The 15,465-nt window shown below is 42.3% G+C and overlaps 1 protein-coding gene across 1 annotated transcript in view; it reads left to right on the top strand.

Moving 5' to 3' along the window:
• Positions 1 to 7,894, top strand: part of VAT1L (vesicle amine transport 1 like) — a 67,660-nt gene extending 59,766 nt beyond the window's left edge. Inside the window, exons 8-9 of the mRNA XM_029965597.1 lie at positions 2,860 to 2,943; positions 5,014 to 7,894. Of these exons, the coding sequence (XP_029821457.1) occupies positions 2,860 to 2,943; positions 5,014 to 5,112 (183 nt within the window). The 3' untranslated portion in view covers positions 5,113 to 7,894. The remainder of the gene's footprint in view (positions 1 to 2,859; positions 2,944 to 5,013) is intronic.
• The last annotated feature ends 7,571 nt before the right edge of the window (positions 7,895 to 15,465 follow it).

The raw sequence follows: 15,465 nt of genomic DNA, 5'->3' as shown, positions 1-15,465 counted from the left end.
TTTTCACTGTTTCCAATCCAAGAGCCCTCACGATACTGCCCAAGAAGAATTTCAATTAACTCATCCATATAAACAAAAGTAAAATCCATTTACTTGGCTCTGAACTGACAAATGCAAATAGCAACCAATATGGAATAATTGGTGAAAAGGGATTTAGGGGCACAGTGGTGTAAGAAGAGGGAAACCCTTGTGATCCTTGCTGCTAGAAGGGATATTTATTTTGAATCAAACTTCAGCCACTTCAGGGATCCTCTAGTAATTTCCAGGATTCCCACAGGCCTCCCTGTACTACCAGTTAAGCCTGGGTCTGGTTTTAGCCAAGTGCAGAGTGATGCACTTTCTTCACTGGGAACATGCAAACACTGGGGCACAAACTTACAGAAGCTCCACTCTCCACAAAAGGCACAGGGAAAAGTAAATTCTCTTATATAGTCTGCACAGAACAACTTAAACCTTAACCATACTTGCATAACAAAGGTTTTTAAGCCTCTCTGTCTTCTAGAGGGTAAGAGAGAATAATTTTAATATTCAGACACCTTGGGAAACAAGTAATTGCAGTCTTGGTTCAATAAGTGGGCTGTTAGCAGCCATAAACATAAAAACTACTCATTTATAAAATAGCTCATGGTCTCTTAACCCAGACATGGAGTGCTGAATGGCATTGCACTAGTAGAGAAGTTGACTTACTGGGTAGGTAAGTTGCAAATAACACTAAAATTCGCAGATGTTGTATCAGCTCTTCAAATTTTGTTCTATGTTTTTATATATTTTAATAGCTCCATCTGGATTCCATAGCCACTATTACTGTTATAAGTTTTATTGTTCCCTTTGCCTCTGCCTGCTGTTTGCATTTGCAGGATACCTACAAGTGTCCTGGAAACAACTACTGAACCTTTCTCCAGGGGCTTAAATTTCATATGTGAAAAATGCAGGAAAAGCACATTTTCTCAAATTTGCCTTGCTAAATATGATATGGAACAAATTAAAATAAATGTTGCATACCCTGCTTTCCACATGATGTTCTGGTTATAAATTCCAATGGACGGGCAAGTGTGTTTGCTGATTTCTCCAATTCTGTTATTTATGCTGTGCTGTAACCTCCTAAAAGCTTGATTTGGTTAACAACAGTCATAAAAAATTATACAGCTGCTGCTTCTTCAGAGTCTTTGTTGGATATTCTTAAAGGAATATTGTCCACGGTGCAGAACTAGTCTGACAGGATAGTTAGGGGGTGTTTATGCTCTAAGGTACCTTCATAAAAGGCATTGTGATTTTGTGGACTATATTTAGAGGTCAGCCTTCTGTCCAGTGGGTTTCATAAGACTGTGTTTTCTCAGGTTAATTTACAATAATGCCCTAAGTTAGAAAGCCATCGTGTTTTTAGTGCAATTTTTCTTTTGTTCTAATAGATTTTTTCTTAAGTCTGGTGTTTAACAATTGAGGGAACATCTCTGCAAAATTCAATTGGTAATACTGAGTTCACTGCAGTCGGCTTTCCAAGTAAGGCAGACAGATGGGAAAGACATTTTGTGCCCAGCATCCATTAAATTTAATTGGAAGTTGAAAACTGTATTTGCTTAACATCTTTAAAAATCTCATACATCCTGCTGTATTAGACATTCAGGTATTATTTTAGGGACCTGGACCGCAATTCAGGCTTCTAAATGTACTGTGGGACCCACCAGTTCCCAACTCAGCATTTTCTTTCAAACTTACATACTGTTATTCTTAAAATGTTCAAAGAACTATGTCACAGATGGTAAATCCTATTAACATAAAACTCATTTTTGTCTCAACAAACCCTGTAATGCTGGCAAAAAGTAGTGTGATGAGGGTATGGAACAGCCTTTTTTATGTGTATATTTTCAGTTCCTGAAGTTTCCCACCATGAAAGTGAGGAAACTTGACATTTTCTGATTTTCAGTGCTTTATAGAATGGAAGAGACCTTAAAGCTCATCTCATTCCACCCCCCTGCCATGGGCAGACCTTCCACTGGACCAGGTTGCTCCAAGCCCCATCCAGCCTGGCCCTGAACGCTTCCAGGGATGGGAGTTCACATCCTCTCTGAGCAGCCTGTGCCAGTGATTTAGCAGTGGTTTGTATGCTGCACATTGAACACACACACAGTTTCAGTTCATCAACACTGAGCTCTCCTGAGTTCTGAAACTTCATACATCAAAATAAGTATCTCTCCAGTGCACTCGTAAGAAGTGGTTTCTGTTCCTTCCTCACGTGCACTAATTGCAGCCAGCTGTTAAACAGATGGTCTTAGTGGTATCAGTAGGACACCACTTATTTAACATTTTTTAAAAAAAATTTTAAAAATGGGAAAAAGAAGTAAATAAATGTTTGCTTATGTAGCAAGATGCCACAGTACTGCGTTAATCCCAGCCATTGCCTGGACATGGCATTCCCCTGTGGGAACCCAAAGGAAATTAATTGAAAAATACCATAGGTTAATTAGAAAAACATTTCATACTTCCAGTACGAAGGAGGGCTTCTTGATAAATATTCTGGAAAGATAGAATGTACTGAACACCCTGTAAGGATCACCTCCCTGTAGTTCTCTCTGCACCTCATCTCTCCATCACTTTGGCACTGCATTAACGTTATGGATGTGTTAAGTTATTCAGAAACTGTCATCAGGACTCACATCCCATAGTAGCAAACACAATGCAAAAACCAGACCTTACAAGTTCACTAAAAAATGTTTGACCATTAGTCTTTTCTCAAGCAGCTGTTTGAGTGACCTTGCACAGGGTATGCCTTAAGCGTATTGCTTAAGGTTTTGGAAGGGAGGAATTCAGGCTTCTCCTTGTGTGTGACTGACAATTATCAATAGGTGATCTTTCTTTCAGGTGAAGGAGGCCATGCAGAGAATCCATGACCGAGGAAATATAGGAAAACTCATTCTGGATGTGGAGAAAGCACCCACTCCCCTGGTGAGTGCAAAGCACTGCAGACATGCTGAACAGCCACACACACGTTAAAGCCTGGCAGTGACTTTTGGAGACATGTCCTGCACAATTTTTTTTAATGCTGATTTATTCTAAATCCATAGCACCTAAATACCACCAGTAATCATAATTTCTGTATTTAACCTAAAGTGAAATGTAATTCCTGAAGACCCAGGAGTTACTTTTCTATGCTGAATGACTGTCTACTTCTCCAAAAATGTGCCTGCAAGTCTTAAATCAGGGTAAAGCTGCCACATGTCTTTCTGTCCTTGTGATGTAAAACAAAATAGACATTTCACAAAACCAAAATAGATGTTTCACACACTAAAAAAAAATAAAAATCCTGTATTAATAAGTTGATTGAACAGGAAAAAAACCCCAATCTGTTACTTCAGTGTGCAAACATTAAAGTGCTTTCTGATCTTCATACTAAAGTCAGAATATACTTTTGGTAGGAATTTAGTTTATTGGTTTTTATAATATATGAAGTATAATGCCTGAATACTTCTAGAAATGTCCTGAAGGCAGACAGTAGGGATGGAGCCCTGCTCCCCTGGATTTGGAGCACTTAGCATGGTCCTGAAACCTTCCAGAGAGCAGCAGTGAATGGAACCCAGGCTCATGCCTGAGCGTTCACTGAGGATGTAGGAAAGAGCAGTAAAGGAGGTAATGAAAAACTGACTTTAAATCAATACTGATGTATGAAGTTGCTTTCAGGCCTGAGCTATCTCCTGTTTCAAAAGAACAGAAAATAACATGGAATTACAGTTAAGCTCTAACTCAAGCTCAGCCTCTAATTGCCCCCAAATCTCACACAAAATCGCTGCAAGGAAAAGGAAGGCTTTGGAGACATCACGTGTGGAAACTGGGCATTATTTTCTAGTTGAATTGCATCCTGAACTGTAAACAAGAATGCATAGCACAACATTATTACACTTACTCCATCTGTTCTCTTGATATTCACAACAGCCACTGGTAAGATGGTGATAATTAATTTGAAACACGTTCATGAAAGGGTGTTAAGTCAAAAATATGGGTAACTTCAGAGCATTAGCATCAGCTTGTGTTTGAGATTTTTATCTCCAGCATAGGCTAGTAATCAAACAGGGAAGGAACAATATCACTGCATTTCTCTTTAAAAAGTAAATGTGTCCCTTGCTTATTTGGTTTTGTGGTAATTATAAGCTACTACAGGAATCTTCTGCATCCTACAGGAGGTAATGTGGGTGTATGAGAGAATCCAGTCACACTAATCTGTGCTGTTAAACATTACCCCCCCTCCAGTGAACCAGACTCTTGTGCCTCCAGAGAGATGTCACACTGTCAGGGTGAGGTACTGGAGTATCTTGCACCTTTACACAGCTTGTAATAAATATTTCCAAGTGAAAAAACACACAGTGTAGTCCTTAGATGCTGTCCTGAACTACGAATTTCTGCATTTGCCTGCTACCTATACAGGCATCTTCAGTAAAATACAGAAGTGCAGTTTCTTCCCATTCCTGTATGATCTGAGTTCTGCACTCTGTCGTGGGGGCGTTCTGCCAGCATCCACATATCCACTGCTCTATAAAGTTTCATTGTTTTTTTTTTTTAATATATAAAAGAGAAAAATTGCTTTCTGAGTTTTCATGACACTGTGCCTCAGATGGAGCCATCCATTCCCTGCTTTTAAGTTGCCTGTTTCCAGAAGAGCGGATACAGGAGTTGTAAACCAGAGGTCTGACATTCTGTAAACTTCCTACCCAGCTGTTTCCTATCTGAGGGCCTTACTATCAGTTTACTACATGTGCACAGGGCAGAGTCTGTGTGTACAACTGTCCTGCAAAGCAGTTTTCTGTTAGGTAATTTAGCTGTAAGCCATGAGGGAACAGCTTATGGGTTTAGCTGGTGGGCGTGTAGTGCCAGCAAAGGCTTTGCATGGGCAGGATGTTTATTTTCACGTGGCGAGTCTGTCTTCTTTGAGTTCCTAAAGTCACTTATGAGAGGAATCAAGCTGAAATGAGGAGTCAGACAGTGAGAAAGGTGCTCTGATGTCCTTCGTCTCTCCTGGTGCAGATGGCCAACGACAGCACGGAGACAAGCGAGGCTGGAGAGGAGGAGGAGGACCACGAAGGGGACAATGAGAACAAGGAGCGCATGCCCTTCATCCAGTAACACCGGGGGCGCTGGAGCCAGGAGAGTGGTGAAGTAGAAGGGAACAAGACTGGGAAATCTCTTCTGTGCATCAGTGAACAAATGCTGTAGTACAGTGTGTGTTGTATTTGTTTGCAGTCAGCTGAGCTATGAGCTGTTGATCATTGTTGTTTTGAACTCAAGTGCCATTCTCATCCAGTGCAGTATTATGACATTTCTGTGTGATACCCAATTTCCCTGTAGGAGTCCCATGGATTTTTCTGTTTCTGTTTGAAAGCCTTATTAACTTACTGTGTAATTTTAGATGGGCATCTTTCTCATGCAAATTCCAACATTTTCCATAAAGTTATTTGGGAGGTTTGAGCTTTCTTTTGCAAGTTGGAAACAGTAACAAAAAAAAATTCCCCACTTGCTGTCTGGAAGATTCTAGTAACTGGAGGGAAAATTTTATGTTTCTGGATTTTCAGTGTTAAAATATTTTTCCTTTAGAGAACCACAAATAAAAGTTGCAACAAAGATGAGTTTTCATTTTCCTCAGTCACACTTTATCATTACATAAGCAATCCTATTTTCATTTTCAAAAATACCTCATTTAGAATCATGGAATCTGAAATTGTGCAAGAACTCATTAATTGAGAGACTTTGATCAACCTCTTCTGCTTAAGGACACATTGACTCATCCGTGTCCAAAACCCAAACCAATTTTAAATTTCATTTTTAAATTGCATTGGTAAGATCACTCATCAGTATGTGGAAAGAAATTTGGTGACAGTTTGCTGCTCTGAAATCTCTAATGTGTGGTCAACTATCAAGCTGGAGCTGAACTCCTGCAGAAGTTAGCTCTGCAAAAAATGAGGTTTAGGCCTTAAACCTACCACAAATCATGCACAGGGATCGTTTTATCTAGGTGAATTGTTCTGTCAAAAGCTCTGCTCCATATGTACAGTTATGTTTGTAATTTCTTGCAGGATCAAGTATTCAGAGACCAGCTAGTCTTATCTACCTCCCACTAGTGGAAACTATATCTAAACATGACAAAATTTAGTATTTTTTCCATATCTTTCACCTATCCAAATGGCAACTACTCAGGTCCTCAAATATCTTGTTAAAACAATTATTTTAAAATTACTGCAATCACCTACAGTAGAAATGCTGAAGGACTGTCAGAGACCTTGCATAATGCCATACAGCTTTGAACTGATCTTCTTTTTTCTGCAAATGAAAGTATTTACTCAGACATGACTAGTTGTTTACCTAAATCTACAAGTAGCCTCTAGTGATAGAAGTAAAAAATTAATACAGAAAAGTGGAGAGGGAGGTCTTCTCAGACTTTTGTCAATGTGAAAAGACTTCTGGGTCTGGATGACTTTTATGTGTGGTTTTAGAAAAATCTCTTTTGGTTTTTTCTGTTTGTTTGATCTTGCTGCCTGAGTATTAATGTCCATCTCTTTACACTGTACTCATGAAGTCGCTGTTCTAATGCCAGATAATTGTGCAGATGGTTCATTCTGAAGGAGTTTCCCTTGGGCTAAACAAATTCAAAGGTAACAAGAAGAAATAACGGTGGAGAAAAATGCCAAAAAAAGCTTTTGAAATATTAATCAAACCAGAACTTCCATTTTCTCTAGGTGTTGATGCACAACTTCATTGTAGTTGAGTTTCTTTTCAAGGTAGACTTGCCTACACTTCCAGTTCCATATCGGGCCCAAACAGGGACTTTATCCACAGAACATATATATTCAGTGACAGTTTTCCATTTGCTGGGCTTGCCAATTGGACTTTTAAGAAAGGCCATTAAGTTTTCATGACTCATAAGCTGACAGCAGTAGGAAACATGCCCAATTTTGTTTTGCAGTTAGTGTAATGATGTTGTCCTGCAACAGACCTTAACATAACTAGGAACTTTGATTTGACGCCAAAGTGAGCAATATTGCTGGTGACCTTCGAGCTGGCAGTAAGTGGCATTCTCAAGGCCTTAAATTAGTAGGGCAAGCAGAATAGCAAACCCGTTCTTCTGTTCTAAACCACAGTCTGGTGGGCTCTACACTTAAATTACCCCGCAAGACAAATAAAGATGGGTGGTCTTGGTCATGGCCACAGACACCACAGGGACAACAATCAAATAATTTTGGCTAGTTCTTTCTGGTTTTGTTAGCAAGGCAAAATTACTCTTCATGCTGATTCATACCAATTTTAGGGCCATTTTCTGATCAGCAGAATATCAGGTAATTGCAGTGAGTACAAAGGAGTACTTCTGGAACTACCTGAGTGCAACACAGCTGAGGATGACCATCAGCAAGCTAAACTCTGCTCTTGTGTTTTACTGCTATTAACATGGCATGCAGGAGGGTTACTACTGAAATGAATGGAAGTTTTTCTGGTATCCATTCGGGAAGCAGGATGTGTGCTAGCAGAATTTGGCCCACAAGCCCTAAGTACCTTTTAGAAGACCACAAGCAGTAGTATCGCGCCTGGAGGGGTGGAGACTGTGCTGTACAAACTGGTGAAGCTGAGACTGGGTACTGACCAAGTCTCACTGTAGCAGAAATGAAGGTTTGTGCTTACTACTGACAGTGTTGTTTAAACAACTCTGAGACAATTGGGTAGTTTCTTCAAGTGAAACAAATTATTTCTCAATTTGCCTTAAAGGAACTGTGAAAGCTTCTCTTTAACTTAAGCCTGATTGAAGTGAACTGAAACACTGTTTAATTGTATTTGTTGCTTTAGAGCTTTTGTTATATTGTGCCTACAAAGCAAATTATGTTTACACAAAAATATAAATAAAATGTTGAGCATAGCATTATCCTTTGCCTCCATATTTTATTCTAATATTATGGTCACATTAGGGAACTAACTTGGAATTGGTTGAGAGGAAAATTTGAGGTCTTGTTTTGGTCACTGTGAGATATAGGAAGAATTTATTTTTTCTGGTAAGGATTTAATTGAGATTATTAAAATGGCTGTGTGCTACTTTACAGAACATTAACAATTTGGATATAACATGTTGAATGTCACAGTCTAAGAAATTCAAAATATTGTATAAGCACCATTCATTAAATGCTCAGGGAAGTGTATTTGATATGAAGAGAAACTGGTTTCCAGAATTTTGGGACTCAGATTGCACTGGGAGATAGATTGCCACAGAAATTATCCTCAGAGAGACAGCTCCTTTCAGAAACTGAGATCCTCTGAGGATATAATTTTAAATTAGAGTACAAAGCAGCCACCACCAAATCAGCTAATAAAGCAGGAGGACATGATTGAATCTTAAATCCCACTCTCCTGGGCCTTGGTCTTAACTCAGGGTTGCAAGGAGGCTTTCACCATGTCTTTGAAAGAACTGGTAATGGTTACCAAACCTTACACTGTACTTGAGTACATGGCTTTAAAGGTCTCTCTCATGAAGGGAAGAAATTATCCAAAAAACCTTCAGTTTAGTATCTAAACAAAGAGAAAGTGTTGGCTTTGGTTCATTCCAGTCATGCAGGACAAATTCCAAAGCTTGTAAGTCCTTGGAAAATCTCACATCTAAAAGATGATAGGAACACTTCTGAGTGTGAAGAGGAGCAGAGTGAATTTCTGCCCTCTGTTTTCAAGCCCTAACAAGCAAATAATGATCAGTGCATCCCTAATGACAGGGTCAGATGAGGCTGAAAGCAAACAGCCATAGCCTTTTGCAAACTCTCTGTGATTACTAATAAAGCTCTGCCTTTACTAGCTTTCCCCCTGGGCTGTCTGTACTCCTCTGTCACACACTCTTAACACAGAGCAGGGATGCAGCAGGTTGTCTTTTGGTGGCATCAGTCTGGAAGAAATGAAAAAATCTGCCTAGGATCCTGAGTGCCTCTGGTTCCCAATTCACCATTTTGTGCTTCCCCTCTCGTTTTCTGGGAGCTGAGCAATTCATCCTGATTGGGTTTTGTCAAAAAAGATTCTTCTGGTATGGCCATGATTGCCAGCACAAACCCCTAATTCCCCCAGCTCCAGGAAAACCATGTGGAAGTTTCTCCCCCTGGCAGCACTGAGGTCCCTTGATGTCAGCCAGTGTTTTGTTCCACTGCAGAAAGAGCCAAAGCAATCAACACACTCTAATTGCTATCTGCATCAAAGCACCTTTTTCCCAAGTAATTTGTAACTCCTAGGCAAACATCCCAGTGTTCTCCTCTGAGAGGACAGGTTAAAAAATGAATGCAAAATGTCACTTTATCACCTCAGTCCTGTCCTGCTGATTGATGGTGCCTGGCTGACCCTACCCAAGCCATTGCTTCTGTGTTTACCTGGCCTGGCTCTGTCAGCTCCCTCTGCAGTGGATGGCAGGGGTTTCTGAACACTTTGCTGGGAGAGCAGTGCAGATGAGGAAGAGTTAGAGGATGAATGTAGGAAAATAAATGAATCGTGTATCTCTGCCCCAGAGTAACAAGTGAGCGGGATTTGCAGCGTTACGTGTTGGTTCCTGTCTGGTACCTGAGGTGGTTTGTTACAGGGCTGGTTCAGTCACTGTCCAGAGGGTCACACTCCTGAGCAGCCTTGGAGGCTCTGTGGTCTTGTTCTGGTTTTTACCACCTCACTGGAAACCTGCCTCACTTCAGGGAAACTGTTTGGTACTCAGAGCTCAGTTTGGCTCCTGTCTCTCTGTAGGAAGCCATGGATGTTTGCCAGGCCACAAACACACCCCACCTGGGGGTTAAATGGGGCAGCTGTACCATTGCATCCCACCCCAGCCAGGCCTGCTCAGAGCCAAAAAAGGGAAGGTTCAAAAGATGACACCCACAGTGCTGTTGCTGAAGTCCCTGTCCTCCTTGGAGATACTTTACCAGTCCCTCACCTCTCACCTGGTTTGGCATGGGGGTCCCAGCCTTTCTCTGCACGGGCTCCAGAGTCCCTGCAATACTCAATCATCACTGTTGTTCTCTGGTTGCACTTCAGGAAAATTAATATTTACCTTCTGAAGAATATGGTCATGTTCATTTTCATCCCCCACAGAGAGTGACAGACAAACTCCAAGTGGATTTAACACAGCTAGATTAGCCCTTCACATCTGGAAACCTTTCCTCTCACTTACAGGAACTTCAGGCATTTTGGGCAGGATGAGGGAAAAAAAGGGAAGGAACAGGCATTGACAACCCTCATAGTGATTGGCCTGTCTCTTAAAAACTCCTACACCTGCATCATGTAAGAACAGCTTTCATTTAGGAGGGAACAGGCTGCATGGTTGGTAGAAGCTTTGAATCTGTCTCAATTAAAACATCATATATAAAGTCAAAGGAAGACCCTTTAACCTTTCAGCTTCCGAACCCTCATGGTGTTTAATGCCTGTTACAGACAACACTGGGAAAACTGGGCAGCCAGGGATTAAATGGGATTAAATTAAGAGCTGCCACTGGCACTTGTTAGTTTAGGACCAGCAGCTGCCAACTATGGAAAGGGACAGAGGGTTGTGGTTTGGGGGATGTAGTCTGTGACAGAGGGCAGGCTGTAGGGGTGGGGACCTGCTGATTTTCTTTCTGACATTTAGAGGGCTTTGATCTGTCAGAAAGAGCTTTTTTTTCTTGCCTAGTGACCAGGCTGAGATGCTACAATTAACCCAAAAGAACTGGGGGGAAAAGTACCGAAGGAAAAACTGTTTTACTATGGGGGCTGAGGGGTTGGGGAATAGAAGCTGAGTGTTTTGCTGGGTGCAGGTTTGCTCTTAGAGCCACAGCTGTGAAGCACCTGGGCCACCCATGTCCACTGCTCCTGTAAGCTGCTGTGCTCACCCAGCCCAGGGGCTCTGCCCACCACAGGTCCAGGTTTGGAGCCATCCAGCCTCCTGCTCCTGCAGCCCTGCTGGAAGCAGCTCTGCCTTTGCAACTGCCAGAGCTGGAAATGTGCTACGTCCTGCCAGACATCAGCTGTGTCCCTGCCAAACATCATTGTCCTGATAAGCCGCAGGTTCCAGTACAAATCCTTTTGTGCCCGTCGGGTAATCTGTGTAAATGCACTTCCCACATGGAGAGCTGGGGCTCCCCGTGCCGTGCAGCAGGACATGACACAGCATCTTCTGAGATGGCAGACATGCTGGATGCATTATTCAGGATAAGAATTTCTCTGCTTTGCCTGAAATGGCCAGCCCATGGCCTGGCCAGGTGATAAGCTAATAACCAAATATTTGTAATGGTTGGTATGTGAAGTTTGCTGAAGGGTGAGTGGGGTGTCTTCTGGTGACACAGGCATTCTGTGCCTGGAGGCCCTCTCAGGTCAGTGATGTTTTCCAGAGTCTTATGGGAGAAAACATTTTTTTGTTGCTAACACAGAAGAGAGATGATGATAAGTGAAGTGTTTTTCTAAGTCAGTTTGATTTGGCAGATTATTTTTCTGTTTCTCTGCTGCTGTTTTTTCCTTCTAATGTCTGTATTTCATATTAGGAATATTTTCCCACTGTAAAAAAAAATAAATAAATCAAACCAAGTCTTCTGTGACTCGCCAAGTATCTTTGCTTGTATAAAAACATCCCTTTGAGTTCCTGAGCCATTTCTACTGTAGACAGGGAAAATTAAATTAATCCAAATGCCATAATACTGCCATTTGGTTTAAGGACTTACAGTTCTCTGGTATTTAATTCTCCATTTACCAAGGAATCCTGATTAATTTAGCAGCTGAGCTGGAAGCTTTGCCTCCATGGCTGAAAGCTGGCTTAAGTCATGCATGCTCCAAAGCAATGGAGATGCACAGAACTGAATTCAGAATGCCCTCAGGTGAGACCTGGTCAAGCAAAGCCCCATAGAAATACAGGCATTTGAGAGACAATAGTCTAAATTTTCCTTGCTTTTCCATAAGGTAACTCAGAGCCCAAACCAACACTGAATGTGGCCATTGTAAGAATTTTCTACTATTTTTTTTATCGTTCTCTCCATGCACATCTGAGTAATGGCCTCTGGTAGGGACTCACAGGGAAAGGAGGGACCCAGATCCCCAAACCCAGCCTTTTGCCTACTTTTGCCTGGATTCAAGAGGAGGCTGCAGATCCAGCCCTTCTGGTTCATCCTCACCTCGTGGAGAACTGAGGCAGCTCCACCTGAGGATCAGCTGGGAAATGGTGTTGCATCCTGAAATGTAAAAATGAGAGCCCTCATGAAGTCTGATTGCCAGGGGACGCTGGACCTGCACATCATGGTGTGTTTGTGCAGGGTGGCACTAGAGAGGGGCAGAGCTCGGGCTCAGCACAGGCACAGGGCAGGAGATTTACAGAAGGAATTGTCCTTAAGGTCTCACTTGAATGATTGATCTGCATCTGCTCACCTAAACATGCTGGATGCCACCGGCTGTGCTGTGCAACACTTGCTCTTGGCCAGTTCTCACCATTCCCCTATTAAATGTTAGTCTCATTTCATTATTGTCTTTCTTGCAGCACATTCCCTGGGGTTGTAGGTTAACTTAATAAAGCATACATAACGTGATTCATATGAGATTTTTGATCTGTATTTTGTTCAACACGTCAGAGATGCATAAAGTCATTACAGTGTTCTGTTCACTAATCAACGAGCAAAACAGGAAAATAAAAGGGTAATTGTTGCAAGCTTCCTTCCTTATTCCCATTAAAATGGTAAGCTCAACTTAAACTGGAATCTCACAGGTCTGCTCCCACTGGCTTTGACAGGGGCAGCATCAAGCTGATTGGTCCTCTAAATGAATCTAATCATAGCTGCAGCATTAAAAATTCAGTGAGTAGTATTTATGTCCATGTTGCAACTTACTGGGTGGGGGAAAAAACCCACAGGATTCCTTTTTAAATCCTTACTCAACCCTCCATGTTAAAATACGCATTGCCAAACCCAGTTATCTTTCTTGAGGATGCAATATTGGTTTATACCGGTTTTATGGAGCTGCTAGAATAAGCAAATGAAGTATAAAATGGAAAATCGTTGTACAGAGAATACAGTTGCTCCTCTGCATTTGCAGGTGTGCTGCATTTGACAGTCCAGGGGCCTCACTGCCCTCAGCTCTGCTAGAAGCAGTGTGCTAAGGGCAGCCAAGCTCCTGCAGCAAGTGCCAGGGGGTATAGGACGATTGGATATGCAAAGCAAGCACTTGTCTCACAGATCCTGCATGTGGGGAGGTGAATTTGCCAGCCTTTCTTTAGAACAGCTGTTTGTGTCCTGGTCAGGTGAGATCCCTTGCCAAGGGGCTGCCTTGAGAGACCATTCATTGCTTGCAACCTAGGGAGCATCTACACCAAGGAGCAGCGTGCAGTGCCAAGTTCCTCCAGCCCGTGGAGCCCCAAGTTGTTAAATCCATGTAGCAGAAGGAGGGACTGTGCACCTGCCATCTTACCTGGAAACAGCCTGGCCACCTCAGCAGGCTGGGTTAGCTCAAATCTAGTGCTGCACACATGTTGGTGGCTCACTTGTGCGTGTCCAGCTTTGGTGACCTGGCATCAGTTTTTTTCTCCACAGAGAGATGGCCCCAGACAGTTTTGCCATTAGTTATCAGAGAAGCAGGAAAGACTGTTGGCATTCTGCTAGCAAAGCTCTGTTACCTTTAGTGAGAATTTAACTGACAGGAATTTCCACTTTCCCATTCCTGTAGGCTGAGAGCCTCCCAGTAATATGCAAGTCTGTTAAGCAAGGGAGGGCACAGGGCTTGCTAAAGCCATAAAAGCAGCTCTCTGCTTTATCAAACATATCAGTGTTTGATATCCCAGTGCATGTGAGAGGGGAGGAACCACAGCATGTGGCTGCAGTTGTACCTGAGAGGGTGCAGCCATTTGCATCTTAGGGAGGCTTCATAAGCAGGGATTATGGGTCTGGACAGACTATCCCTTAGAACTGAAGAAATTCATGCTGTAACATTACAACTGCCTGAAAATGCTTGTTGGCCCTGAAAGGTGGGACACAAATGCCCACTTCTCTTCGTCTTCTTTTCTTCCGGAAAAATGAGATTCCTCTGGCAGAGTTGGGTGATGCCAAATATGTTTGTGTCTCTGTGCACTGCTTGGGCTATGTCTGACCCTCACATCACACCCCCAGATCACTGCCCATCTCCCATGTGTTTCCAGCCCAGTGCAGCATCCCCTCCATGTGCCACAATCCCACAAACCAGATGCAGTCAGAGGACCTGAGCTGGGGGTTTGTTCTGTGGGATGGAGCAGTGGGGATGTAACTTGTGAAATCATGTCACCTTGCTACATGAAGCTGATATATTCCATGCAGACCCCATTATTTTGGGAAACAGTATTGACAAAGCCAGGACAAACTGTCTCCCTTTCCTTTGTACCATGCCTGTACAACATGGACACCCCAATTGTACAGACATGGTTGACCTGATGGGTGTTTGTCTGCAGCTGCTCTTCTGAGAATAAAGAGGCATCTAGAAAATGTATAATCTGAACTTGATCTTTTACTGGGTAGCACTGGTGTGAGGCTATACAACAAGGTGGATTTACCCTGAGCATTAAGCAGGCAGAGGAAAGCCTGACATTTTCTCTTTTAATTCGATGGATAAGCAATATAAAATCACAGCTCTCCTGATCATTCCTAGGGCACTGAAGACATCTGCTGGAAATGAGTATAAACTGCAATAAGAATGTGCATGATGGAATGAATAATGAATATTTCTGAGAGGTTTATACTGAGACAGTGCCTAAATTGCTCAAAAAATGCTAGAATATTTTCTATTTGAAAGTATTCAAAAATATTTGAATAACCTGTTTATTCCTGCCATTCTAGTTGCTGCTGAGGAATCAAATTTCAGTTTCTAAAAACTGCAAGTGTGAATGCAGCCTTTGAACTCCCTTCATCCCTGATGTGTGAGGTCATGCAACAGACACACATGGACAATACGTAGCATCATGTGCTGGCACTGAAGTCCCAGACAGGTTTCAGGCTTTGAATGGGTGTAAGCAACAGGGGATCACACAAATCTCTTTCCCTCTTTACTTACAAATCTTGTTTACAAACCTCTTGCTTAAAAATTCTATTGTGTTGTGATTCCAGGTCCTGTTAGAGCTTCCTAGTGGGCAGCCCTCCCAGAGAGAAATGTTATTTCTGACTGGAAGTATTGGGCCATTAGTGAAAATTACACAGGTTAGTTTTTCTTTTGCACTCTCAGCATCCTTGTCTGAGCATCATCCAGTTGCTGATTTGTAGTTTGCACTTCCCTCCCATCATGGGGCAGGGACACACACAGTGTATGGGGGGTCAGGCTTGGTGCAGGATTTGTCCTGCCCCCAGCTGCCCCTTCCCAGCCTCCAGCAAGCCAGGGCCACTTCCACTGCTTGAATTTGCCAGCAGAGACAAGCAGGCATCTCCCAAGCACTTACATTCAGGTACTATTTTTCCTTCCTGACTAGGCAGTTGAAAACTTCCTTTACATTGTAAAGAGCAGTGGTTTATTTGA

The sequence above is a fragment of the Manacus vitellinus genome, unplaced genomic scaffold, assembly GCF_001715985.3.
Source record: "Manacus vitellinus isolate BGI_N305 unplaced genomic scaffold, ASM171598v3 scaffold_10_pilon, whole genome shotgun sequence".
NCBI classification, from domain to species: Eukaryota; Metazoa; Chordata; class Aves; order Passeriformes; family Pipridae; genus Manacus; species Manacus vitellinus.
This window is presented reverse-complemented; position numbering and strand designations above follow the sequence as displayed.